This window comes from Peromyscus californicus, unplaced genomic scaffold (genome assembly GCF_007827085.1).
Source record: "Peromyscus californicus insignis strain IS unplaced genomic scaffold, ASM782708v3 Scaffold_19__1_contigs__length_69161282, whole genome shotgun sequence".
NCBI classification, from domain to species: Eukaryota; Metazoa; Chordata; class Mammalia; order Rodentia; family Cricetidae; genus Peromyscus; species Peromyscus californicus.
Window position 1 is genome coordinate 61,543,975 of NW_026294491.1, and position 24,731 is coordinate 61,568,705.

Below are 24,731 nucleotides of genomic sequence, written 5' to 3' on the forward strand. Positions count from 1 at the left end.
CTCGTTGCCTCATCTAAATAGTGGAAGCAGAGGCTGAAAGATACAGGGTCACTGCATCACTCGTGTTACAAAGACTTGACGAGGCTGTGGAGCTCAGCAGTAGAGTGCCTGCCAAGTGCCCAGGAGGTTCAATCTTGAGCACTGCAAAGAAAGACATTTCCTTCCACTATCAAGGTTCTTCGGAAGGTAGAAGCACCGTCGTACAGCCTGAAGACCTGAATGAGATCCCCAGAGCCTATGGTGGAGGGGAGCCATGGCATATGGCATAATCAAATCCACACAAGTAACAGAAACTGAAGAGGTCCCTTTGACCCGTAGCAATGACAGGACAAGTGACTGGCTGGCTGTGTGCTTCCCGCCGGGGCATAGAGATTCCCAAGTCATCAACCACAGGACACAATCACGGAGGAGTGAAAAATCAGATGGTGGACTGGGGAGACGGCTCATTGGTTAAAGGCAAACCCAAGGACCTGGAACCCCCAGAAAGGTGGAAGGAGAGAACCGACTCCACAAAGTTGTCCTCTGACCTCCACACACAAAATAATAGTAAATAATTCATTTGTTTTTTTCTCAGACTGTAGCTCAGACGGATCTGAGACTCACAATGCAGTCTGTATTATCTTCAAAGTCTCGCAATGTCTATGCCATAGTCTCCAGGGTGTTCCGATTACAGAGAGGAGCCACCACGCCTGGCTACACCTGCAGTTTCTCATTTTTAAGATTTATTTCCTTTTTGATGGTCTGTGTGTCTGTCTGCCTGCGTGTGGGTCTCTTTGTCTGTATATGGACCTGTGCATTTGAGTGCTGGGGCCTGTGGAGATCGGAGGAGTTCCAGGAGGTTGTGAGTCACCTGATGCTGGGAACTGAACCTGGGTCCTTGGGAAGCTCTCTTACCTGCTAAGTCTGGATCTGGGAAGCAGTTCTCCTGTCTGATCTGAGTAGGTTCCACATCCCAGGAGGGCGTGGAACCCAGTTTCTGAAAACTTGCTTATCAATCTAAAGATGAGATTCGAGAACATGCAGGACAGTGTTTGGCGAGGGTGATGGCTGTCCGAGCACCTCAGTCACATGACTAAGGTGCCGGCTTCCTTTCAGTCTGTCTTGTTTCCTCATTTGCTTTGTGAAGTCAGGGTCTCACTAAATAGCACAGGTTGGCCTCAAACTCACCACGGACCCCGGACTAAATCTGGCCTCAAGGTCTTCCTTTGCCCCAACTTCTCAAGTACTGGATTACAGACGTGAAACACCACACTCAGCTGTCAGCCTATCTCCATCCCTGTCCCAGCCACTTACCTTGGTCCTCTCCTGAAGCCATCCCCTTCCTGCCTTTCAGCCACTTCCTGTCCTTGAGGACTGAACTCAAATGGCTTTCTCCATCAGGAAACCGTCTTTGTTAACCACAGCTGTCTGTCTACCTAAGGACCTGGATGTCTTCCACATCCCTGACTGAGGCCTCCCACTCACTTCCCGTGTGTCACGCCTCGAGTCCTTCAGCCTGTAATGTCAGTCTCCACACACAAGTTGAAGAAACTCGCTCAAGGCCACACCCACCCAACAGCCTCTGGACTTGGCTGCTGCTAGCTGGTGCTTTTGCTCAGAGCTGCAGGCGTGTGGGGGTTTGCTTTACCGGAAGCTCCTACAGAAAAGGCAAGGGCCGGAGCGGCTGCCTCTGTGAGGCCAACAGGATGATACCAAGCTACCTACAGGCTACAGAGCTGGGACCGGCACTTCATATCTCTCCGCCTCGGTTTTTTGGTCCATGAAATGGGGACAGGAACACATTTCAGGGACTGCTGTGCTAATACACACAGGTGCCATACTCGCATGAGGCCCATCTCTAAAGAAGCACTGAGCACTGGAAGCTCAAGTCTGCCCTTGCTGCGGCCCACTCTGGGGACCCCCGACCTTCTTCTTACCTTCTGTTTGGTGCTGAGGGGCTGTGCCTTCAACTTCTCATCCTTACTCTTGGAAATCCTTAGGAACTGTTTGAGATCTCCCTGAAGGAAGGGGCGAACACCTCCGTTAGGCATAGCCCAGCTGCGGGCTCTAAAGCATCAGACCAAGCCAGCGCTTGCAGAGTCCCTGCTGGAAGACAGTGACGAGCCCTGACCTGAATGCGCACCCGGTAATCACCCTGGTGGGCACAGTTCACTGGGATATGAGGATTAAAGACCACATGGAGGATGCCTCTGTCGTCCTTCCTACCTGACAACAGGCTCTGCCTCCTGGAGCCAGGAGCCAGACACAACCCCTGACCCTGTCCTCATAGACTACGGAAAGGGGTTACAGTATCACACACACACAGACACACACACAGACATAGACACACACAGACACACACACACACACACACAGACACACACAGAGACACACAGACAGACACACACACAGACGCGTGCGCGCACACACACACACACACAGACACACGCGCACACACACACGCACACACACACACGCACACACGCACACACACACACACAGACACACACACACACACACCAGCAGCAGCAGAAAAACACACAAGGCACAGAAGGAAACTGAGAATATCCACCCCCGATGTTCCACAGCAGCAGCGTAAGCGCCAAGAAGGCCAGGACCCGGCAAAGGTGGGGAAGGGAGAGGTAGGGTGAGTCTAGGGGTGACAACCTGGAGGGGAGAGGCTGGTGGTGGGGCTGGCACCTGAGCCAGGAGAGGAACCAGGTGAGGGGAGGAGAGGAGAAGAGAAAGGAGAGACAGGAAGGGGGAGAAGGAGAGAGGAAGGGAGGGAGAGAGACAGGGAGGGAGGGAGAGAGGAAGGGAGGGAGGAGAGAAGGCCCGCCAGGTTCTCACAAGCTTGTTCTCAAGTGGCGGCAAGCTCTGGGACAAAAGAAGTAACAAAGCAAACTAGTTGGCAGAAGTACCTGAAGGGCATCAGGCAGGGCACAGAGAAGGCCCAGAACTGTCCAGAAAGACAGGAGAAACTGAGCACAGGTAAAGGTAAGGTGGCTACCAGACAGCGGGGAAGGCAGGTTGCTCAGGTAGCAGGACGCTGGTCTCCTCTGAGATCACAAAAAGCCAAGACCTCTGTAGCGTCCTAGCCCCTGAACCCCTCCTCCGTCGGCACACTGCCCAATCAGTGTCCTAGCCCAAAACATACCAGGTCCACATATTCCAGCACCATGTAGTGGGGCTCAGCCTCCCGGCACAGCCCCAAAAGCCGCACCACATTGGCATGGTTCAGCTTCCCGAACATCTCAAGCTCCCTCCGGAAGTCCAGCTGCTGCTGTTCATCTTTGCTCTGCAGGCTCTTCACAAGCACCAGTGTCTCCGCCACGCCCTCCTCTAAGCCCTGGGCCTTCGCGAGGAACACCTCCCCAAACTCGCTTTTCCCTGTGGGCAGAGGGCCAGGACAGTCAGCTGTCTTCACCCAGGCAGTGGAAGCCACTGGCTGGGAAGACCACAATGATGGCCTCTCTTGCAGCACGGGAGCACTGGCTGGGAGACCACAATGATGGCCTCTCTCTTGCAGCACGGGAGCACTGGCTGGGAGACCACAATGATGGCCTCTCTTACAGCACGGGACTTTGCTCCACTCCACCTATTAGGCAGGTGAGCCATTTCTCCAGCCCCCCTAAGTTCTGATGTACCTAAGAAAAAAATCAGTACAAATCCACAATTTCTCTAACTTTAGTTCTTTTTTTTTAAGAACCACTTTCATGAAGCATCAAGAAAATAAACACTATAGGTAGGATACAGGAATGGCACCATGTGCGTGGGGGTGTGACTAATGCACAGGGGACAACCTGAACCCTAACATGCCATCTCTAACATGTTAGACTTTGAGGACATCAGAACCACCTCGGCCCATTACCCAGCCTCGAGACCAGTGTCCTGCACAAAGTTGGGGCAGCTGCAGCCAAGGCCACATACCCAGAGTGGTGATGGGCTGCAAGCTGGCCCGAGGGAAGTGCATCTTGTCACCCGTGCTGTGGCGCTTGTTGGTGGCTGTGGGGCCAGAGCCCAAGCTCGTCAAAGCCACTTCCTCCTGTACCTCTGCTGATGGCTGTCCGTTCTGCAAAGGCCCACCTGGGAACAAGGGGTCAGGACAATAGCCCAAGGTGAGACGCCCTGGTTACCACAGAGCTCAGTCCCCACGTCCCGTGGTGGGATGTGTCTCTCGCTGTCGTTCACGACTCCCCCATTTGTTTCTTTCCACAAAAACTGGCTATTCCCACAGATAAACTGATGGGGCTTTGGGGCAGGCCTCAGAGTGTGACCATCTATTGATGGAGGTGACTAGGAGCTATGACATGAGCTTGCCGTGGGAATCTAATCTCAATCACCAGCCCTGAATGTCATACCCACACAAGCTGTTTAGTTTTCACTGGACCTTATATGCAAGGGGAAATCACTGAGGAGAGTCAAGTGCTGTACCTGAATGCCTAACCTGAGTGGAGACCCAGCAATGCCCTCAGGGAGCTTCTAATGGTGGGAGGGGTTAGGAAAAAGATGGACAGATGGCCCCTGGGGGCTGACTACTGGAGGGAAGAAAGATGTGTAATAGAAGCAAATATGTGCATACCAATTGTATCTGTGCTTTAGAGCTGGGAGAGAAGGCCGGCCAGGCTCCAGTGAGGGAGTCCTGAGCTGAGCAGTTCAGAAGCCAAGGCCCTGAGAAGGGGCCAACTCCAAGCTTGCAGCCAGGGGAGAGGCAGCCCCAGATCCAGCCCTCTACCTCCAGTAGTACTTGGCTCTCTTCCTCCACAACTGCCACAGGGGGGCGCTCTGCACTCATGCTGGCCCACCGCCCCCTAGAGGGGGGCCTCACCATTGAGACACTCCATCTCGGGCTCCTCGCCTTCAGGCTGTTTCTGCAACCTCTTGGCTTTACATCGCTTCTTGCAGTAGAACATGAGGCCCAGCACGGCGATGATATAGGCTACGGCTGCCCCCACTGACAGTCCTATGGTCTGGATCATCTTGTATGGGGGAGGGCTGCCGGGGCCCTCAGAGTCCTCCATCACAGGCTTGTCTGAGAGACAGGGAGAGGTCAGGACAGCGGGTCCTCAAGCAAAGCAGACCCTGCGTCTTCACCAACCCCCCACCCCACATATGTGGCAACTCCTAGACCTCTGAAGGCCTCCACATGCCATGGGGACCCGAGGAGCATCCCTTCCTTCACTGGCTGACTCGATACTGTGAGTTAACCCTGGAGAGGGGCCCTGGGAAGCTTCTAGCTCAGAATCCCAGTTATCACCCAGCTCCGAGGAGGTTCCTGTGTGGCCAGTCTACCGGCTTTCAGTGGCCCAGGGGACAGAAGTCCTCTGAGTCATCGGATGAACTTCGAGGGAGAGACTGAGGACACGCTTCAACCAAGGATCCCACACTCCATTTGCTACAAGATACGTCACTAGGAAGACAATTCTGTTGAATGGGGAAGTTGGCGGAAAAGGTTGTGAACTTTCTCCTCTTTAAATCCCCTCATCTGCAGCCACAGTGACAACTTCTCTAAGGGACAGAGATCACTAGGGCAGGTGTGGCCTGGGGCTGCTAACCTGTCACAACTCCTCTGGCCTTCTTGCTTCCTGACCTGATTTCCTCCCCACTTGAAATAGTTTGGAGTTTTTGTTTCTTTTCTTTGGTTTGAGACAATGTCTTACTCTGTAGCCCAGGGTATTAGAGAATTCACTATGTAGCCCTGACTAGCCTTGAACTCATGACAATCCTCCTGTCTCAGCCTCTAAGATCCAGGATTACAGTAATGAACTGTCATGCCTGGTTTATACAGGTTTGGGCCTTTTTTTTAAAAAAAAAAAATTTACTTTTAATTATGTGTATGTGTCTATGTGCAGGTATGTGCCTGTGAGTACAGGTGCCGTCAGAGGCCTTGGGTCATCTGGAGCTGGAGTTACAGGCAGTTGTGGGCCACCTGATGATGGATGCAAAGAACAGAGAGAGCTTGGGTCCTCCAACAGTACAGTAAGTGCTCCTAACCTCTAACCATCTCTCTAGCCCAAGCTTGGATCTTGAAGTGCTTCCCTCCCAAAGGACCACATCCCCAGCCTGGGATGCTCTTGGGAAGTGGTGGGACCTTCAGAAGGTGGGACCTAGTAGAAGTAAGCTAGGTCACTGGGGCGTGGGGGGGGGGGTGTGCTTTGAAGGGGAAACTGAGGCCCAGCCCACTCCTTTCTCTTTTGCCTCCCACTCAACATACAATAAACAAGATGTCCTCTGCCACAGGCTCAAAGTCACCGGGCTCCTGGCAGCACTAGGTTGGGGTCTGAGTGGGAGCCAAGCCAAGTCCTTTCTCAGTGTACAAGACAAGAAGGCACTTTAGGAAGACAGTATCCATCAGCAGACCCAAACACATCTCAACTGCGGAATGTCAAGTCAGTGACAGTCCAGCCAGGAATCTGGGGCTGTGATGGTATACTGGAAAGGACACCTCAAGCTCCCAGTTTAAATGCCTTCTCTGGCTAGGCGGTGGTGGCGCACGCCTTTAATCCCAGCACTCGGGAGGCAGAGCCAGGCGGATCTCTGTGAGTTCGAGGCCAGCCTGGTCTACAGAGTGAGATCCAGGAAAGGCGCAAAGCTACACAGAGAAACCCTGTCTCGAAAAACCAATACATCCATCCATACATAAATAAATAAATGTCTTCTCTGTATAGGGTGACACTATATGGATGATGAGAAAGGATTCTACCACTTCCTGTGTAGGGTCCCCTCTCTTGACCCATACCCACGACAAAGAGAGGGGCCTCTGTATGCCTGATGTTACAGCTGTTGCCAGCGATGCAGGTGTAGGAGCCCGAGTCCTCAGGGGCCACATCATGGATCACCAGGGAGCCGTTCTGGAAGATGTGCATCCTGTGGTAAGAGAAGCCACAGCAGAGCTCACCTGGCCAGCCCCCAGGGAGCAACCATCACAGGAAAGGTAAAGGCAGTGTGGAAGGGAGGCCACCTACCTGGGTCCCAGCTTGGTGGGGTCCAGGATTCGGTCTTTGCCTTTCCACTGAATAAGAGGCTTGGGGTCCCCCTGGGCCTCACACCGCAGCAACGCTGTGTGGCCCTGGTACACGGTTGTACGCTCTGGTTCCACCTTGAAGGTGATGAACACTGGATAGGAAGAGACCAGAGAGCATCACGGAGCTGTCCGAGCGCAAGCTGCTGCTCCCCAGGCCCCGCCCACTCTGGCTCCCTATCACAGTCGCACCTGCCACGGTCAGCTGGACATGGGCACGGATCTGGCCCTGGGGCTCGTTGGACGCAATGCAAGTGTAGTTACCAGCATCGTCTCGGGTCACTCGGGCAAAGTGCAGGGTCCCAGCATTGTCCGTCACCCATTCGGGGAGGCTGCTCCCATCTGCAGAGACAATCAGGAGAAATTATGGGATGGGCTGGACTTCCACGGATGACTGACAAGGCCCTCGGTCTCTCATCTCTACCCCAAACAAACCATGGCTCCTTCCTACTCACAGGCAAAGTCCAAACTCAAAGTCCCCTATTATTTACTTTTTCCCCAATTTTCCAGTCTCACCTCTTGAACAACATTTAACTTGTGCCAAACTAGACCGAGGACAGGCCTTGTCCTCACCTCACTCCTGATGCCCCATCCCAGCTCCACCTGGACTCTCACTTCTTCCAGAAAGATCCCAGACCTGAACGAGGGAGTCCTCTGCCCCACAGGTGGTGCAAATGTGAACCTGGTCCAGCCTTGTAAGAAACAACTTGGCAAGTTGTACAGATGGTTATAAAAATGTTCATACCCTATGTATATAAAATTCTACTTCTGGGATTCTTTCCCAAAGGAAACAAACCTAAATCCAGAAAAATAAATCCCAATAACGTTGAGATTAGAGATTTATTAGAGCAATAAAAAGAGGGGTAACAATCCAAGTCTCTAACACGTAGAGAATATTCAAGTAAATGATAATAAATCCAATAATGAGATGATTGTTATTATAACAGTTGAGACTGACATTATGTACAATATATAAAGACAAGGAGAAACGCTTAGTAATGTTCAATTAAAAACCACATAAGTGCTGGGTATGGTACCACACTTTAATCCCAGAACTCAGGAGGCAGAGGCAGGAGGATCTCTATTCAAGGACAGCCTGGTCTACAAGGATAGCAAGTCAGACAGGGCTACACAGCGAGACCTTGCTTCAAAAAAAGGAAGAAAGAAAAAGAAAAAGTGTGTGTTGGGGGGAGGGAGCTGGGGATGCGGTGTATTCGTTAAGAGAAGGGTCTGCTCTTCCAGGTCTCAGGTTTGAGTCTTAGCATCAAATAGTGGCTCACAATCGTCTATAATGGATCTGATGCCCTCTTCTGGCCTCTGCAGGCAATGCATTCACATAGTGTACAGACATACGTGCAGGCAAAACACCAATACACATAAATAAGTAAAAATAAAACAAAAGCCATATAAGCTCCAGACATGGTAATACATGTCTTTAATCCTAACACTCAGGAAGCAGAGGCAGGTGGATCCTTGGGAGTTTGAGGGCAGCCTGGTCTACAGAGTGAGACTCTGTCTCAAAAAAAAAAAACAAAACAAAACAAAAAAGGTCAGGCATATTGGTGCCTATAATCACAGAACTTGGGAAGCTGAGGCAGAATGATCGTAAGTTCAAGGTCAGCCTGGGTTGCACAGTGAGTTCCAAGCCAGCTAAGACTATACAGCAAGACCGTATCTACAACAAACAAGCAAACTGAACTAATTAATTAAATAAATAAAAACTTTAAAAAGTGGCCAGGCATATAGCTCAATGGGGCAGATTGCCTAGCATACTTGAGGTTGTAGGTTCAACCCCCACTACTCCACTACTTAAACAAACAATAAACAAACAAACAAAACAGGCATGTCTTTGCTAGGCAGTGTAATACGTAAAAGCTGTATATGCATAAAATTATTATGCAAGAGTAAAAGAGTCATAGAAAAGAAGACAGAGAGAGGATGGCAGATGGTGGAGTGACCCACGCCCCACCCCACGCCCACGCCCACGTCTGCCAATGAGTCCAGGCTGCTCTGATGCTGGCGCAGAGCAGGTCTTAGCAGCGCTGCCTTGACAACCACCCACCTCTGCCCGGAGTCGCCATCTGCGCTGTCCAGCGCTGCACTCTTGACCCCTTAGGGGTCACAGCTTTCCCCGCTCTACTGGACTATCACTCAGCCCTACATTTCTGGTTTCCCCCCACAATTCCCGGAGCAGGCTGGGCACTCCCCTGTCCCTCAGACATACACACAGGACAAGTTGCCTGCCCTGGTCTATGTCACATGGTACCCACCTGCCCGTACCCACTTAACCGTGGGCTTCTCTCGGCCAGTGGCTGAGCAGGGTACTGTGGCCTCCTTATCAAACTCCATGCACTGCTGTGGCTGAGGCGGGGGCGTGAACTTGAGTTTTTCTGGTTGAGTGAGGAAGGAGAGGAGGAACTGAGACAGGGAGAGAGGCCAGGGCCGCCCCTGCTGCCCCTTCCCCATCACTCCTCTGCCCAGACAGACCAGGTATCCTCCCAACACGTCACATAGGCTGACTCACCCAGCACTTGGACACGGGCCTGGGCCTCGATGCTGCCGGCTGGGGTGCTGCTCACACAGCGGTACAATGTCCCATCATACACCTCCACACTATTGATGCGTAAGGTCCCATTCTTAGAAACTTCGAACCGTGAGTCCTGCAGGACAGACTTGAGTAGAAACGGGCTAACACCAAAGGCTACACGCACATCTCCCGGAGGGCAGCCTCTGGGGTACGAACGCTCTGGGAAACTCTCCCATTCACCAAAAGCCACGCTCCTCACCTCCGAGATAAGCATTTGGTTCCTGTACCAGATGACGGTGGGCTTGGGTGTGGCCTGTGTCAGACAGTGTAAATAGCCAGGTTTGCCCTCCTCCAGCTGGCTGTCCTGGGGCTTCTGTAGCCATGTGGGTACAGCTAGAGTGACAACGAGAAACCGCTGAGCTAAATAACAGGTTTCTGAACCCAAAGGTCCCAATCACAGAAGACACAAAGACACCAGCGGTCCTGGGTTCAGAACCCCCAGGCTGCCCAGGGGACACCCAAAGGCCTGGAGGCCAACATTTTCCAACATCTCCATTTCATCCCTAACAAACACCCGAGGTGTATTCCTCCGCCCACAGTCCAGCTAGGCAAACAGACGTTCCCAGAAGTAACGTCAACGGCTCCCACAAGGCACAGAGGATCGATCTGCAGCTGTGGCGTGAACGACTCCACCAGAGCACCGGCTGCTCTTCCCAAGGACCTGGATTCCATTCCCAGCACCTTTGTGGTGGCTCACAACCATCTGTAACTCCAGTTCCAGGGAGTACAACACCCTCTTCTGGCCTTCCCAGATCCCAGGCATGCATATGATGCACAGACATACAGACAGGAAAACCACGTTTACACATAAAATAAAAACAATTTAAAAAGAAAGGAAAATGACCCCAGCACCCTGGTTCTGTTTGGTATTATATCACGCTGGGCCATAGTTAGTGTGACAGTTTGAATATGACCCCACAGGTGTATGTGCTGAAAGTCTGATCACCAGCTAGTGGCACCATTCTAGAAGAAGGCACAAACTGTAGCAGAAGCTGGGGCCTGGTGGGGGAGTCCCTAAGGGCCCACTTCAAGTCACATGCATCTCTGAAGGACGTGTCTTGTTCCCAAACTCCTCCTCCTTGAACCCCCCTCTGCTTTCTGGCTACCATGAGATGAGTGACTTCTGACTCAGGCCGCTGCCGCCCTAATATTCTGCTGCCCCTTAGGCCCAAAGCCATGGATCCAACAGACCACGGAGCAGAAGCTCTGAAACGATAACTCATGTAAATCCTTCCTCTTCACTCCTAACTCCTCAGACATTTGTCACAGTAAGACTGATGCACTGGTCCTCAAAACGGCTGCATTTTAGCTGCATTAGTTCCCTGCCTAATCTCCTCTACCTTATGAATAGACGACCCCAACCCTATATCCTGATTCATAGCCTCGGCCCACGGCAAGCCAACTGTCTACTGGTGTTTCCAAACAGATAGCTGGAGGCATTCGTACCTCACATACATAGAAAACTATGCTTGCCGGGCAGTGGTGGCGCACGCCTTTAATTCCAGCACTCAGGGAGGCAGAGGCAGGAATTAAAGGCGTAAGTTTGTGAGCTTGAGGCCAGCCTGGGCTACAGAGTGGATTCTGGGACAGCAGGGTCTACACAGAGAAACTGTCTCCCCCCACCCAAAAAAAAAAAAAAAAGAAAGAAAGAAAACTGTACTCATTTCCTCCCAAACCTGCTTGTCCTAGCCTCTCTATCTCAATAAGGAACATTGTTCATTTCCAGCCAAATGCAGAAGCCCCAGGTCCAGTCTTGACTTACAGGCCCGAGGCCCTCACTTTATCCTCTACCACCCTACCTGCTGAAGCTCTGAAACTGGACCTGACTTTGACCAATTCTCGTCTCCACCACTGCCACCTCTTGTTCGGGCTCATTCAATAGCTCCCTGGGCATCTATGAGTAGGTACCTACTAACTGATCTCCCTACTTATTCTCGTTTGTTTGTTTTGAGACAGAGTCTCACTATGTAGCTCTGGCTATCCTGGAACTCTCTGTATAGACTAGGTGGACCTTGAACTCCCGCGGGCTAGGATTAAAGGCGTGTGCCACTATGCCCAGCTCTTATTTATACTCCTAAAAAAGTTTTTTATTATTTGAATCCCACCACTTGGGAGGCAGAAGCAGTCAGCTCTCTGCGTGCAAGGCCAGTCTGGTCTACATCGTGAGTTCCAGGCTAGCCAGGGCTACACAGCGCCTGTGTGACGGTCAAAGACAACTTGCTGGGGCCCATCTCTTTTCACACTGTGGGTCCCGGGGACTGAACTCAGGTTGTCAGACTGGGCGGCAAGCATCCACCCCAACATCTGAGCAGCCCCGAACATTCCAGTCTTCTCAGAACAGTGTTCCACATGGAAGCCTGCAAGGACTTCCTGTCTGCCCTGGTGAGGCAGAATGCTTACAACAGCAGCAGCAGGCAGCCCTCCCGGACCCTTTCATCTCTTTTTAATGTGACAGCCACACAGTCTCCATCAAGAGGCAGTCCATCTCTGCTTCCTGAAAACTGGGTGGCCTGGGACTGGCCTTGCCTTCCTGAATACACTTTTGCCCTCTTGGAATCTAATTTCTGTGTGAGGAAACTTGGCCTAGCAAGACACATGACTGACTGCCCCTCCAACAGCCCTGTGGAGCTCATGAGCCCTCGAAGGTGAATCCCACCCACAAAATGTAAGCACATCAGTGGCTGTTTCGAGCCACCAGGGTTAAGAACCGCTTGTTATGAGCTGAGGTCCTCACTGTGTCCTTACAGGTCTCCACATCTCAGACAACCTTGGCCACTCTAATGAGCGTTTATTCCACTGAAGCCCCACGGCCCCCGCTGTCTCCCACTTCACACACCTACTTCTGGCCATGATGCTTCCTTAGTTTAAGTTCCAGCTCAAATGCCACCTTCTTCAGAGGTCTGCCCCCCCCATCCCTCCTATCTCATCATTTACCCTGTGATTTTTCTGTTGTCCTGCATCCTAAAAACCATTTATTTAGGGGGCTGGAGAGGACGGCTCAGCAATTCAGAGCACTTGCTGCTCTTGCAGAGGATCTAGGTTCAGTTCCCAGCAGCCACAGGGCAGCTCACAACCAGCAGTAACGCTGGATCTAACGGTCCTTTCTGGCCTCTGTGGACACCAGGCATGCACATGGCACAAAGACACACACACATAAAAGAAAATCAAGTTATCAAAATGATCACTAAGTCATTCCTCACACTTGCTTTGTCTCTCTCGTTAGAATTAGCCGCATGGCGTGTTACATGTGCGCTTTGCTTATCACCACGCTCCCAGAACTGGGAACTGTGCCCTGGCATAAAGGGGCCCCTCGACAAGTCTCTGCGGACTGAACGAGATCCCTGAACTCAGCCTCCTCTGACTCGACCCCCTACATCGCCACGCCTGACCAGCATTGCTTGCCTGGTGTTCAACCTTCAGATTCCACCGGTCTCTTCAGAGCGCTCAGCACATCTTCACCTCTGTCAAGAGACCAACCAAACTGAACAGGCACAAGCATGTGGTCCTGAGTCTGAGGATCCCAAAGTACCCTTAACAAAGCGGCTGGCCCGCACATCCCGATGAGGGCTAGTGGGACAGCTCGCGTTGGTCTGTATGTTGATAGGTGGGCATCCTCTGCACCAGTCACCTGTAAGCTAAGGCTTCCCACCCGAGCCAGGTGCCCAAGTGCAAAACTACGTCCTCTGAGATGTCAGCATTTGTTATCCTGAAGCAGGGAGGGTTTCCTGTAGCCGAGGATGTTCTCGAACACTGATCCTTCTGCCTCCCGAGGCTCGGATTATACTCGTGTGCCACCATTCCCAGCTTACGTGGCCCCAGGGAGTAAACATGCGCACGGCAGATGAGTATTCTACATCCTTAGCCCAATTTCATTATCTTTATGGGAAGAATCACCAAAATGTCTTATTTTTTAAAAACGTTAAGATGTATTTATTTGTATATTACATACAACAGTGTTTTGCCTGCAAGTCTGTCTGTGGACCTCATGCCTAGTGCCTGCGGAGGTCGAGGGAGGTTCAGATCCCTGGAACTACAGTTACAGATAGTTACCAGCCACAACAGTACTGGGAACTGAAGCTAGTCCTCTGACAAGTGCTCTTAACCACTGAGCCATCCCTCCAGCCACAGTAATATTTCTTTAAAAAGTCTGCAAAGAACGATGAACTACACAAAACGACCATTTGACCTCTGTTACTTCTCAAAGAGAGAAAGAGAAAGGCTAGAGACGGCTCAGTGGGAAGTGTGTGCCTCAGGAGCACGAGGACCTGGTTTGGAGTTACAGGACTCATGGGACCCAGGTGCAGCGGCACACATCTGCCACCCCAGAACTGAGCAGCAAAGACAGAAGGATCCCCGGAACCTGATGGGCAAGCGGGTTAGCGCAAACAGCCAGCTCTGGGCTCAGTGAGAGGCCACGGCTAACAATGGACAGCGAGAGGCCACGGCTAACGGTGGACAGCGAGAGGCCACGGCTAACGGTGGACAGCGAGAGGCCACGGCTAACAATGGACAGCGAGAGGCCACGGCTAACGGTGGACAGCGAGAGGCCACGGCTAACAATGGACAGCGAGAGGCCACGGCTAACGGTGGACAGCGAGAGGCCACGGCTAACGGTGGACCGCGAGAGGCCACGGCTAACAATGGACAGCGAGAGGCCACGGCTAACGGTGGACAGCGAGAGGCCACGGTTAACGGTGGACAGCGAGAGGCCACGGCTAACAATGGACAGCGAGAGGCCATGGCTAACGGTGGACAGCGAGAGGCCACGGCTAACGGTGGACAGCGAGAGGCCATGGCTAACGGTGGACAGCGAGAGGCCATGGCTAACGGTGGACAGCGAGAGGCCATGGCTAACGGTGGACAGCGAGAGGCCACGGCTAACGGTGGACCGCGAGAGGCCACGGCTAACGGTGGACAGCGAGAGGCCACGGCTAACGGTGGACCGCGAGAGGCCACGGCTAACGGTGGACCGCGAGAGGCCATGGCTAACGGTGGACAGCGAGAGGCCACGGCTAACGGTGGACAGCGAGAGGCCACGGTTAACGGTGGACAGCGAGAGGCCATGGCTAACGGTGGACAGCGAGAGGCCACGGTTAACGGTGGACAGCGAGAGGCCACGGTTAACGGTGGACAGCGAGAGGCCACGGCTAACGGTGGACAGCGAGAGAAAGGCACCTGACATTGACTTCTGGCTTCCACAGACATAGGTGAACACATCTACCATGCCACCACCCACAAAGAGACAGATAGACAGACAGAGAGACAGACAGATATTTTTTTCATCTGTAACATTTGATCTTTCCAACTATCTTGCTTTAACGCCTTGTTACTGGTGAGGAGACAGACCTCTGCTGCTCAAGGAACGTGATCCCAGTGGTTACACTGCACACTGTGTGCAGAATGGGACCCAGGTCTCCAGACTCGAAGACAGTGTTCTTCCTCTGTGGTCAGAGGACTGCTTTCCTGGGAGGGCTGTGTTTACTTCTCTGGTGTACCACCTCTACCTCTGTGTCTGGCTCACTACCGTCAGATGACCAATATTCCCAAGAGCCCAGAACCTGGAGAGAGCCTCAGGTGTACACCAAGGAAACCTCTGTCCATTACACCCGCATCCCAAAACCTCCTAGGCTACCACACAGACCTCCTCACCCTCCAGAAGAGTACTCACTGGCCACAGTGATGTTGACATCCTGTCGCCGCTGGCCAGCAAGGTTGGCTGCATGGCAGGTGTAAACACCGGCATCTCTCTCAGCAATAGCAGCAAACACAAGCTCATGACCCTTCTGGTAGACCCTGCCATGGGCAGGAAGGCGCACACCGGCATGTTCCCACCATACACTGGGTGTAGGTAGACCCTCGGGGGCTGGGCAGGCAACACGCTCCTCACCACCAGCTGTGAACACCCGTGGTTCAAATGGCAACATGTCTTCAATCTCTGCAAGGACACGAGGAGAAGGTAAACTGCTTGACTGCCGTGGGCATCTAGGCAGGTGGTGCCTTACAGTAAGCCTAGGCTCCCTCCAGCCACAATTCCTCCTCTGCCTCTCCTCTTTTAGCCCAGCATCTTCTTCCTCTCTCTGCCCTACAAGCTGCTGGCTCAGCCAGCACGGATCCTAACTCTCCAGGAGCCAGCAACACTGGATCCAGTGCCTACCTCAACAGCAGAGACCCACCTGCCAGGCGCAGTGTGGCTTCCAGGACGATGGGTGGGCCCCTCTGCCCCTGGCCAATGCAACGGTAGACTCCTGCGTTTCGTGTCCGGACCTGGGTCAGCAGCAGGGAGCCATTGGCAAACACCACAGCTCTGCGGAGGTGAGGGGGACTGCGGAGGGAAGAGAGGACTGTCGGGAAGAAGTGGCCCTAGGTCTCCTTCTGAAACAGGATGCACTGAGATTTCATGTTACAAGGGTCTGGGTTGTGGGAAGGGTGCATGTGTGCACTTGTTCGTGTCTGTGTGCAGGTGAGTGGCTTTCTTATTTTTAAATTTATTTTATTTTATGTGTGTATTTGCCTGTGTGTGTGTATTTGTACCGTGTGCACACTTAATGTCAGCGGAGGCCAGAAGAGGGGTCAGACACTCTGGCACTGGAGTGACAGACAGTTGTGGGCTGCCATGTGGGTGCCCTGAGCCAAACCCAGACGCTCTGCAGAGCGGTCAGCGCTCTTAGCAACTGAGCCATTGCCCCAGCCCCTCTTTTCTCTTCTCCAGAGAGGAGTTCGCGGTGTTCCCCCAGCTGGCCTGTAATTCTCTATGTAAATCAGGCTGGCCTAGAGCTCACAGAGATCCTCCTGCCTCTGCCTTCTGAATTCTGGGATCAAAGGCATGTGCTATTAAATTTGGCAACCTCTTTCCTTTCTTTTATTCTCTTTTTTTTTTTTTTTTTTTGGTTTTTCGAGACAGGGTTTCTCTGTGTAGCTTTGCGCCTTTCCTGGAACTCGCTTTGGAGACCAGGCTGGCCTCGAACTCACAAAGATCCGCCTGCCTCTGCCTCCCGAGTGCTGGGATTAAAGGCGTGCGCCACCACCGCCCGGCTTATTCTTTTTTTTTTATTGTCTTTCAAGACAGGGTTTCTCTGTGTAGCTCTGGCTGTCCTAAAACTCACTCTGTAGACCAGGCTGGCCTCGAACTCACAGAGATCCGCCTGTCTCTGCCTCCTGAGTGCTGAGATTAAAGGTATGCACCACCACAACCCAGCTCTTTTTTTTTTAATCCTTTTTATGTGTACCAGTGTTTTGCCTACATATATGTCTGTACACCACATGCATGCCTGGTGCTTGCAGAATGCATCAGATCCCCTGGAACTGGAGTCACAGGTGGCCGTGAGCTGAGAATGAAACCTGGATCCTCTGGAAGAGCAGCCAGTGCTCTTAACCACTGGGCTATCTCTCTAGGCTAGCTTCAAACTTACTATATCACCCAGGCTGGCCTTGACCTTACCCAGAGTGGCCTCAAACAGTGTGTGTGTGTGTGTGTGTGTGTGTGTGTGTGTGTGTGTGTGTGTGTGTGTGTGTGTGTACGTATGTATGTGTGTGTGCAGGTGTGCTCACCTATGTGTGCACACGTGCAGACCAGAGGCTGACGTCTCGTGCTACCTGCCCTAGGAGATAGGCTCTCTCATTCTATCTGGCTTAGCATTTCAGCTAGACTCTAGCCAGCAAGCCCCAGGCCCACCTGTCTCCACCCTCAGGGTCACACGCACGCTGCCACGCCAAGCGTTCTACACAGGTGCCGGGGATCTGAACGCAGGTCTTCACGCTTGCTCAGCATCACTTTACCCACTAAGCCACCTCCTCAGCCCCTGACCTCCAGTTTTTCATCCTCCTGCCTCAGCCCCTTAAATATTGGGATGACTAGCACAAGTGTCACACCCAGTTTGCAGGTGTTTTCCAACTGCAAGGAACTTAACTTTAGGGAAGGAGGGTAAGGCAAAGTATAATGTAAGTGAGACAAGTCAGGGTACCCCAGCTTCAAGGACAAGAGCCTCCCAGAAAATGAGATGGCCTGATGATGTCCTCAGGGAGCTATGTCCCCAGTGACCACCGTTATGTCCAGTACCACGAAGGCATTCTTTCCTCTCTTACAGTCTGGGCAAGCATCCCCATAGAGGGGCAAACCCTCCCCGAAGCTTTCAGAGACATTTGCTTCCTCCTAAAATGTGTGTGTGGTGGGTGTCAGTACCATCTTGGATCTTTCTATGTAGACTGTGACCACAGTGCCCCCTGCCCCGTATTCTGAACTTTCATAACTGTTATTAACACTCTGGTTCTAACTTTATTTCCAATTTCTTCTAAAACAGCCTGCTGAAGCCAGGCGGTGGTGGCGCATGCCTTTAATCCCAGCACTCGGGAGGCAGAGGCAGGTGGATCTTTGTGAGCTGGAGGCCAGCCTGGGTTACAGAGTGAGTTCCAGGAAAGGCGTAAAGCTACACAGAGAAAAACCAAAACCCTGTCTCAAAAAACCAAACCAAACCAAAACAAAACAAAACCCAAACAAACAAACAAAAAAAAACAGCCTGCTGAATAATGACATAGCTCTCCAAGTCACTGAACACTGAACACAAGGTGCCAAGCAGCGTGGAAAGGGATGGGAGGCCGCAGGCACAGGCTGCAGCAGGGTGGGGCAGCTCTGGCCTCTCTGGCAATACCTGTGTACTTCTTATCCCTGAGTCTCTACTCTCCATCACAGACGCCCACGTGGGCAGGAGCAGAAGGAGACTGAAGCACAGGGCTAGGGCATGACTGACTGTGGGAGGCACACAAGGCAACACTAGGGCCTTCTACTGCCATCTGCTGGAGGCCTGAAGAAACACAAGTTCACGATGGACAGGTCTAACGTCCACTTGAACTGAGTCACACACACACACACATCTGTGGGTTTCTAAAGCGCCCACAGATGTCGTCTTACCGGCTGCGGTTAGTGATGGGAGTCTCATCCTCAAAGACCCACTGTAGGCTCGGGGGTGGCTGGGCTGAGAACTGGCAGTGGAACATGGCCTCCTCATTCCTTGCTACGACAACATCCCGAGGTGCCAGCACCACCCTGGCAAAGCTTTCGTCTGTGGCAGGGGAAGTGTGAAGGGGGTGAGCAGGCAGGGCGGTGACCCCCTCCCTGCTCCGTCTCCCCTCTTTTACCCCCATGACAGGCTCACCGGCAATGCTCAAGGAGAAGTTCTGGCTGCTACAGGCCTGGCCAAAGGCATTGTGGGCACAGCAGGAGTAGAGGCCATTGTGTTCAGGACTGGCCGGACGGAGCGTCAGGTTCCTCTCCTTGCTGCTGACTGTGTGGGTGCTCTGATCATCAGAGAGGGGGGGTCCCATCTCGGAACCACTGGTAGGTGGGCCTGTGCATGGGAGTGGGGGTCATAAGCAGGGAAAAGAGGACACAGAATCAGAAGGCCTAACTGGGCAGTTTCCAAGTAGAGGAATGGGAGCCTGAGGAGGGAGTCGTTTGCGTGAACATTAGTTCAGGGACAGAAGCAGAGAGATTCCAGATCTGTCAGTTCCCAGAATCCGGGGTCATCCCCTGCAGTGTCCACCCTCCTCCAGCCACTAGAGGCTGGGGGGAGCACTCGGGGAGGGGTAAGGAGCACTGAGGGCTGGAGGGAGTGGTTACAGCATAGAGCAAAGGACATATGCACAGACTCTGGGACTTCCGTGACATGGCTACCGACTCCATCCCACCCTCCTCAGCTCCTTACCGAGGGTGCCCGTCAATGTGACAACGAAGCGTGACCTGGGTCTGCGGCTGGATCTCAGCTTCTGAGGCCGGATGCTTCAGGACCACGGGACCCGCCTCGATCCCTGGAGCAGAGGTCACAGTTGTGGTGAGAGCAGAGGGGGATGTGGAGGGGAAGGAGGACATCATGGGGCCCGCAGGCTCTGGAGCCACATACAGGTCAGTACTGGGAAGCTGCGGCTGAGACCATGGTCCAGACACAGAGCACAGGCCCGGTCCCGGCAGGTCAAATTTAATACTTGCCAAGGACGTCCATGAAAGTCTCTGGCAAAGAAATGGGACAGAGACTTGAAGTGGTGGGGGGAGGCTGGGAAAAATGAGAGATTTCTGTCTGTGGTAATAGTGTGTGCTCAGCATATATGGGATCCTGGGTCCAATACACAGCAAAGAAAGGGGAGGGGAGGGGTCGGAAGGATGGGGGAAGGGAAGGGGAGGGGAGGGGAGGGGAGGGGACAAGGTAGAGAAACAGAAGATGGAAAGATGGAAGAAAAGTGAGGGGGAGGGAAGAAGGGCGGGAGGGAAGAGACTACCAAGTCCCTCTTATCCACACAAGCAGTACACCTGAACTCTACCTGCCCCATTCAACTGGCAGTAGGAGAAACTGAGGCAGAAGGCTCCCAGGACTCAGTTGCTGAGTCTGACAGATGCACCAGGTACAGTACCCTCCTCCCTCCAAACAGGCTCTCACATTTGATATTGAAGGAGGCATTGGTACTGCGGGCTTCTTCTCCTGTGACATTATCCCGAGCCACACACTGGAAGGCGCCAGAATCCTGGAGCCGGTCCACAGCTGCAAAGCTCAGGCTGCTGCCCTGGGCAAAACGTCGCTCGGTGTCCCGGACAGGCACTCCATCGAGCAGCCAGGACACCTGCACTGGGCCCGGGGCTTCAACTTCACAACGGAGCAGAGCCCGGCGCCCTTGAAGTGCATCCTGGGAAGACGGCTCCTTGATGAAGACAATGGCGGCCTGGGTACCTGCAGATTAGATGTGGGAGAGGCAGGGTCAGGAGCTGACATCTCCATCCTGACACAGAGGGAAGGGGCCATGGGCACAGCTGGCCAGTAAACACAGGGATGAAGGACAAGCTAGAGTTGCTGAAAATCCACGGAGGAGCATGAATTGTACTGGACGCTCTGCAGAACCCAAAGACAAGCCACGCTCTGCTCAAGGGGCCTTGAGTTCTGAGGATACACAGAACACACACACAAGACATGATGATGGTCATGTAAATGCCAAGCAGATGGTGTGGGCAGTTGGTGCCTGTAGCGTGCAGATGAGGAAGGGGGCCTCGAGGTCTGGAAGGGGGCCTCGAGGTCTGGGTGGGGGCTGGCTGCATCAGGCTTCCCAAAGGGAAGGACCCCTGACCTACAGGACCAGATCCTAGATCTTGATGCTAGGCTGGGGAACAGGGGATATTACAAGCAACCCAACCCTCCCTTACCTACCCCAGAATCAAGGCCCAGAACAAAGTTCAACCTTGACCTAAAGAACATCATGGAAAGACAGCAACTCTGCCTGAAACACCCGAGAGCATCAGCGACAGAGGTGGTCAGGAAAGCTTTGGAGCCTACCCACAGATGCTCTGCAGCCCCAAATCCTTAGGCAGTGATTTGGGAGACACCATCCTTTCACTGGAGAAGCCAAAATCCTCTAGACATATAAGCTATGACCAAGACATGCAAAGGCTGTTCTAATGGCCTCTGCTCTGTCTCTGAGAATCCAGCCGCATCAACGCCACAGATTTGTATGTAAAGTCAATCACCTCCTTGCACCGGGGTCACTCAGCCTTGGTCACAACTAAGGGAACTACCATGAACAAGGAGGGGCCCCACAACCAAAGGCAGAAGCATGACCGGGGGACAAAGGAGATCAAAACACCTGTGCTGAGCAGATGGGCGGGAGAGCCGGAGGGCAGAGCTGGAGGGCAGAGCTGGAGGGCAGAGCTGGAGGGCAGAGCCGGAGGGCAGAGCTGGACATGTGGCTGGCATGGTTAGAGCAGCGTGTGGAGGAACATGCCGGCCTTTGGTCCTGCCCATGCGGGTAACTTGCAGAGTCCTGGAGCCACTGGGCTTGAACATGGAAGAAATGTTCCCAGCCACTGGGAAGAAGCAGGCTCAGGGCCATGTAAGGCAAGGGAGACACTAATAGGGTCACTTTCCAAGTCACTGGGGATTAATCACGGCCTAGCGAGCGCTCTCTCAGGACCCAGGAGGTGAGGCTTGGCTCTTCCAGGCATGAGACTCTGTCTTCTCATAGAGTCAATGTCCAGACAGGCCTAGGATCCAACAGTCCAGACGAGGGGCTATTCTGGTACCAGTCCATCTCCCAGCCTCCCCAAAGGCCCACATCTCCTGACACAAAACACTCAAGGAGCCGGAAATGTGCCAAAGTAACCTTGTTCCTTCAAAATGGGACCCTGTTGGTTCTCTGGGGAAGACAATTCTCTACCAAGCAGGGTGATCCCACCCACTGTGCCCGTTAACAAATACACCTCCAGGCGCTGCTGAGCACCCCTGGTTACCATGCCAACCCAGACACTCCCCTACACACTTCTAAATACTCCACAGGGGTGTGGTTTTGCCCCGCTAGGCATCATGACACAACCCCTTTGTCATACAGAACAGTAAACTCAGGCCCAGAAATATGAAGGACGTGCTAAAGATCAGATAACTCACATGTTCAAAGCCAAGCCCATAACCCAAAGAAGCCAATCTCATCCCATGCTCTTCCCGGCCCTGCCCCGGAAATATCTGATGCTATAAGGGAGAGTCAGTTTCTCCACAGTCAGGCAGTGTGGCAGACATACCTCCCACAGACGATACCAGCCTCACAAAGACACTCAAAGGATACTGGTTGACCTGCAGACAACTCGTGTCTAGGACAGGCCTGGCATCACTTGCCAACCACCCCGTGATTCAGCACCACTCCAGTGGCTCTCTATAAATACAATTCACCAAAATCCCGGGACCCTCAACCTGTAACTCCAGGATGTTCACCGAAGAGCAGAGACAGCCCTGCCTCTTGTGGTGGCCAGGGTATCCAACTTGTTGCTAGGGATAGTATGAATGTGGCCCAACACAAGATGTAAACTTGCTTAAAACATCAGGGGTCTTAAAAAACAAAACAAAACTGTGTTTGTGTGTGCGTACGCATGTGCACATGTATGAAGAGGCCAGAGGCCACCTCAGGTACCACTCTGCGGGCGCCCCCCATCTTTGTTCTCTGGGATGAGGTCCCACTGATCTGAAACTTATAAGTAGGTCAGGCTGTCTGGCCGATGAGCCCCAGGGAGTCTCCTGTCTTAGGCTCTCTGGTACTAGGATTCCAAGCCACCACACCTGGATTCTGACGTGGGCTCTAGGGATGGAACTCAGGCCTCCATGCTTGGGTGCCAAGCACGATACTGAGAGCCACCTCCTCAGCCTTGAGATGGTTTTATTTACTTGTTTGTATGGGCAGAGTGCTTGTATATGGAGATCTGAGGACAATTCCTTAGAGTTAGTTCTCTCCTCCCACCATATGGGTTCCAGGAATTGAACTCAGGTCATTTATCACGCTTGATGACAAGTGCCTTTAATCGTTTTAACCATCTTATTGGTTAAACCCATGAGATTTTTCTTTTCTTTTTAGGGGGGTGGGGGTGGGGCAGCCTGATTGTGTGAGGGTTAGGTTTTTTTTTCCCCCCTTAAAGGCTTATTTTCTTTTTAATTATGTGTGTGTCCGTCCAGATTCAGACAGATCAGACTCAGATCCTGTCCTGCTCCTTGTGAGCCACACAAGAGGGTGTTGTGAGCCACAACGCAGCTATGTGTGTGAAGTGCCTTGGCCAGAGTTCGCCTTTGGTAAAAGGCAGCTACTGTTAATCCCATGAACTCTCTTCCTGCTCAAGGACTCAAATTCTCAGAACATTATTTGAAAACTCCTCATGCCACAGCCCAGGGATATACCCAAAGCCTGGACAGAGGACAAATCACCACCACGGAGCAGAGGATAACCAGATGGTGGACGCGATGAGGGAACAGGCCCTGGGGGTGCAGGAACCACAGACCACCTGCCACAGAAATCTGAGAGGACTCTGTGTAACTCATAGGGACACCAGCGAAGTCACCCCTACCTCGCTCTCCACATCCTCTCCTGGGGCCAGAGCTAAGCTGCTCCAGAGCTGTGACCAGAGATGCTGCATTCCCAGACTGCCACTCAGAGTGCCCCCATCCCACAGCCCTATGACATGGCCTGGGAAACATCAAAGTCAGGCCTCCCAGGGGCCTCCGTCCTGACGTCAGCTCACAGCAGGGCCTGGTTAGTGCTTGGCTGCAACAGACTTTAATGTTTCCAAAAAAACAGCAGAAAGGAGCCTCTGGGCTTCTCTGAGGCCCTGCTCAGTGGCCCCCACATTTACTCAGAAGGCAATGGGAATGTGCCCAGGCTGTCAACCTGCATGGCCTGTGGTAGACACTGCTTCATTGATGTTTTAAGGAACCAGAGAGGCCCTGACAGCAATGCCAGGCCCCAGGCGCCCTTTGAAATCTCTGTTACGCAGAAGGAAGGAAGTGGGATATGGCCAGGCAGTGGTGGCACACGCCTTTAATTCCAGCACTCAGAAGACCGAAGCGGGAGGATCTCTGTGAGTTCAAAGCCAGCCTGGTCTACAGAGGGAGTTCCAGGACAGCCAGGGCTACACAGAGAAACCCTGTCTCAAAAAACCCAAAAGTGATACAGCAAAGACCTAGGGGGCTTTCAGAGACTAAGGTGGTCCACTTCGTCCCCTACCTCCGACTTGAGGATGCCCTCAGTTCTGTGGTCTGGGAAAAGTCTTTTCTGGCGACTCACTGTCCCGAGTCTCCTAAAGCTGCAGTCACTGGTCCTCTCGGTGGAGCTGCACAACGGTACAACGGCAGGGGGCCTTCCTGACACAAAACGGCCCTGTCCTGTTACAATCCGGGAAGCGCCCTGCACCCTTTTCCTTACCATACAGTAAAGACGCCAGGCTGCCATCCAGGCTGTACGAGGCCTACGTGGACTCATATATGCTAAGTCCACACACACCATGGAGCATCCAAAAGGCAACACTGTCCAGGTAGGACTTTGCCCCTCAGCACAAGCCCCCCAGGAAGTCATCTTCCTCCACTAGGCAGAACCCCAGCATAGCTGGAGCTGCGAACACCTCTTAAGGGCCTTTTCTAAGCTGTGTATTTAGGATTGCATGTGTAGCCCCAACCTCTCAGGGAAAGGCCAAATTCCACAGCGGCTCTCTGCCTGGCACCCAGCCGCACTTCGTACCCCCAAGTTGCTCTTTGAGCTCCAAGCCAGTCTGTGTACATGGTGTGTGCTCATGCATGTGCTGACACACTCACTTCATGGAACAGGGAGCAGCAGTAAGTTTAGTTTGGGGATTTTGTTTTGTGG

The 24,731-nt window shown here is 52.9% G+C and overlaps 1 protein-coding gene across 1 annotated transcript in view; it reads right to left on the reverse strand.

Moving 5' to 3' along the window:
- The window catches only part of Ptk7 (protein tyrosine kinase 7 (inactive)), a 67,349-nt gene that overhangs the window by 4,795 nt on the left and 37,823 nt on the right, over window positions 1–24,731 (reverse strand). Inside the window, 17 exon segments of the mRNA XM_052745485.1 lie at window positions 1,917–1,997; window positions 3,137–3,369; window positions 3,910–4,065; window positions 4,808–5,011; window positions 6,719–6,846; window positions 6,945–7,095; window positions 7,193–7,342; window positions 9,271–9,390; window positions 9,525–9,660; window positions 9,787–9,920; window positions 15,256–15,522; window positions 15,761–15,909; window positions 18,493–18,643; window positions 18,737–18,896; window positions 18,898–18,928; window positions 19,286–19,388; window positions 20,012–20,299. Coding sequence (XP_052601445.1) covers window positions 1,917–1,997; window positions 3,137–3,369; window positions 3,910–4,065; window positions 4,808–5,011; window positions 6,719–6,846; window positions 6,945–7,095; window positions 7,193–7,342; window positions 9,271–9,390; window positions 9,525–9,660; window positions 9,787–9,920; window positions 15,256–15,522; window positions 15,761–15,909; window positions 18,493–18,643; window positions 18,737–18,896; window positions 18,898–18,928; window positions 19,286–19,388; window positions 20,012–20,299 — 2,642 coding nt within the window.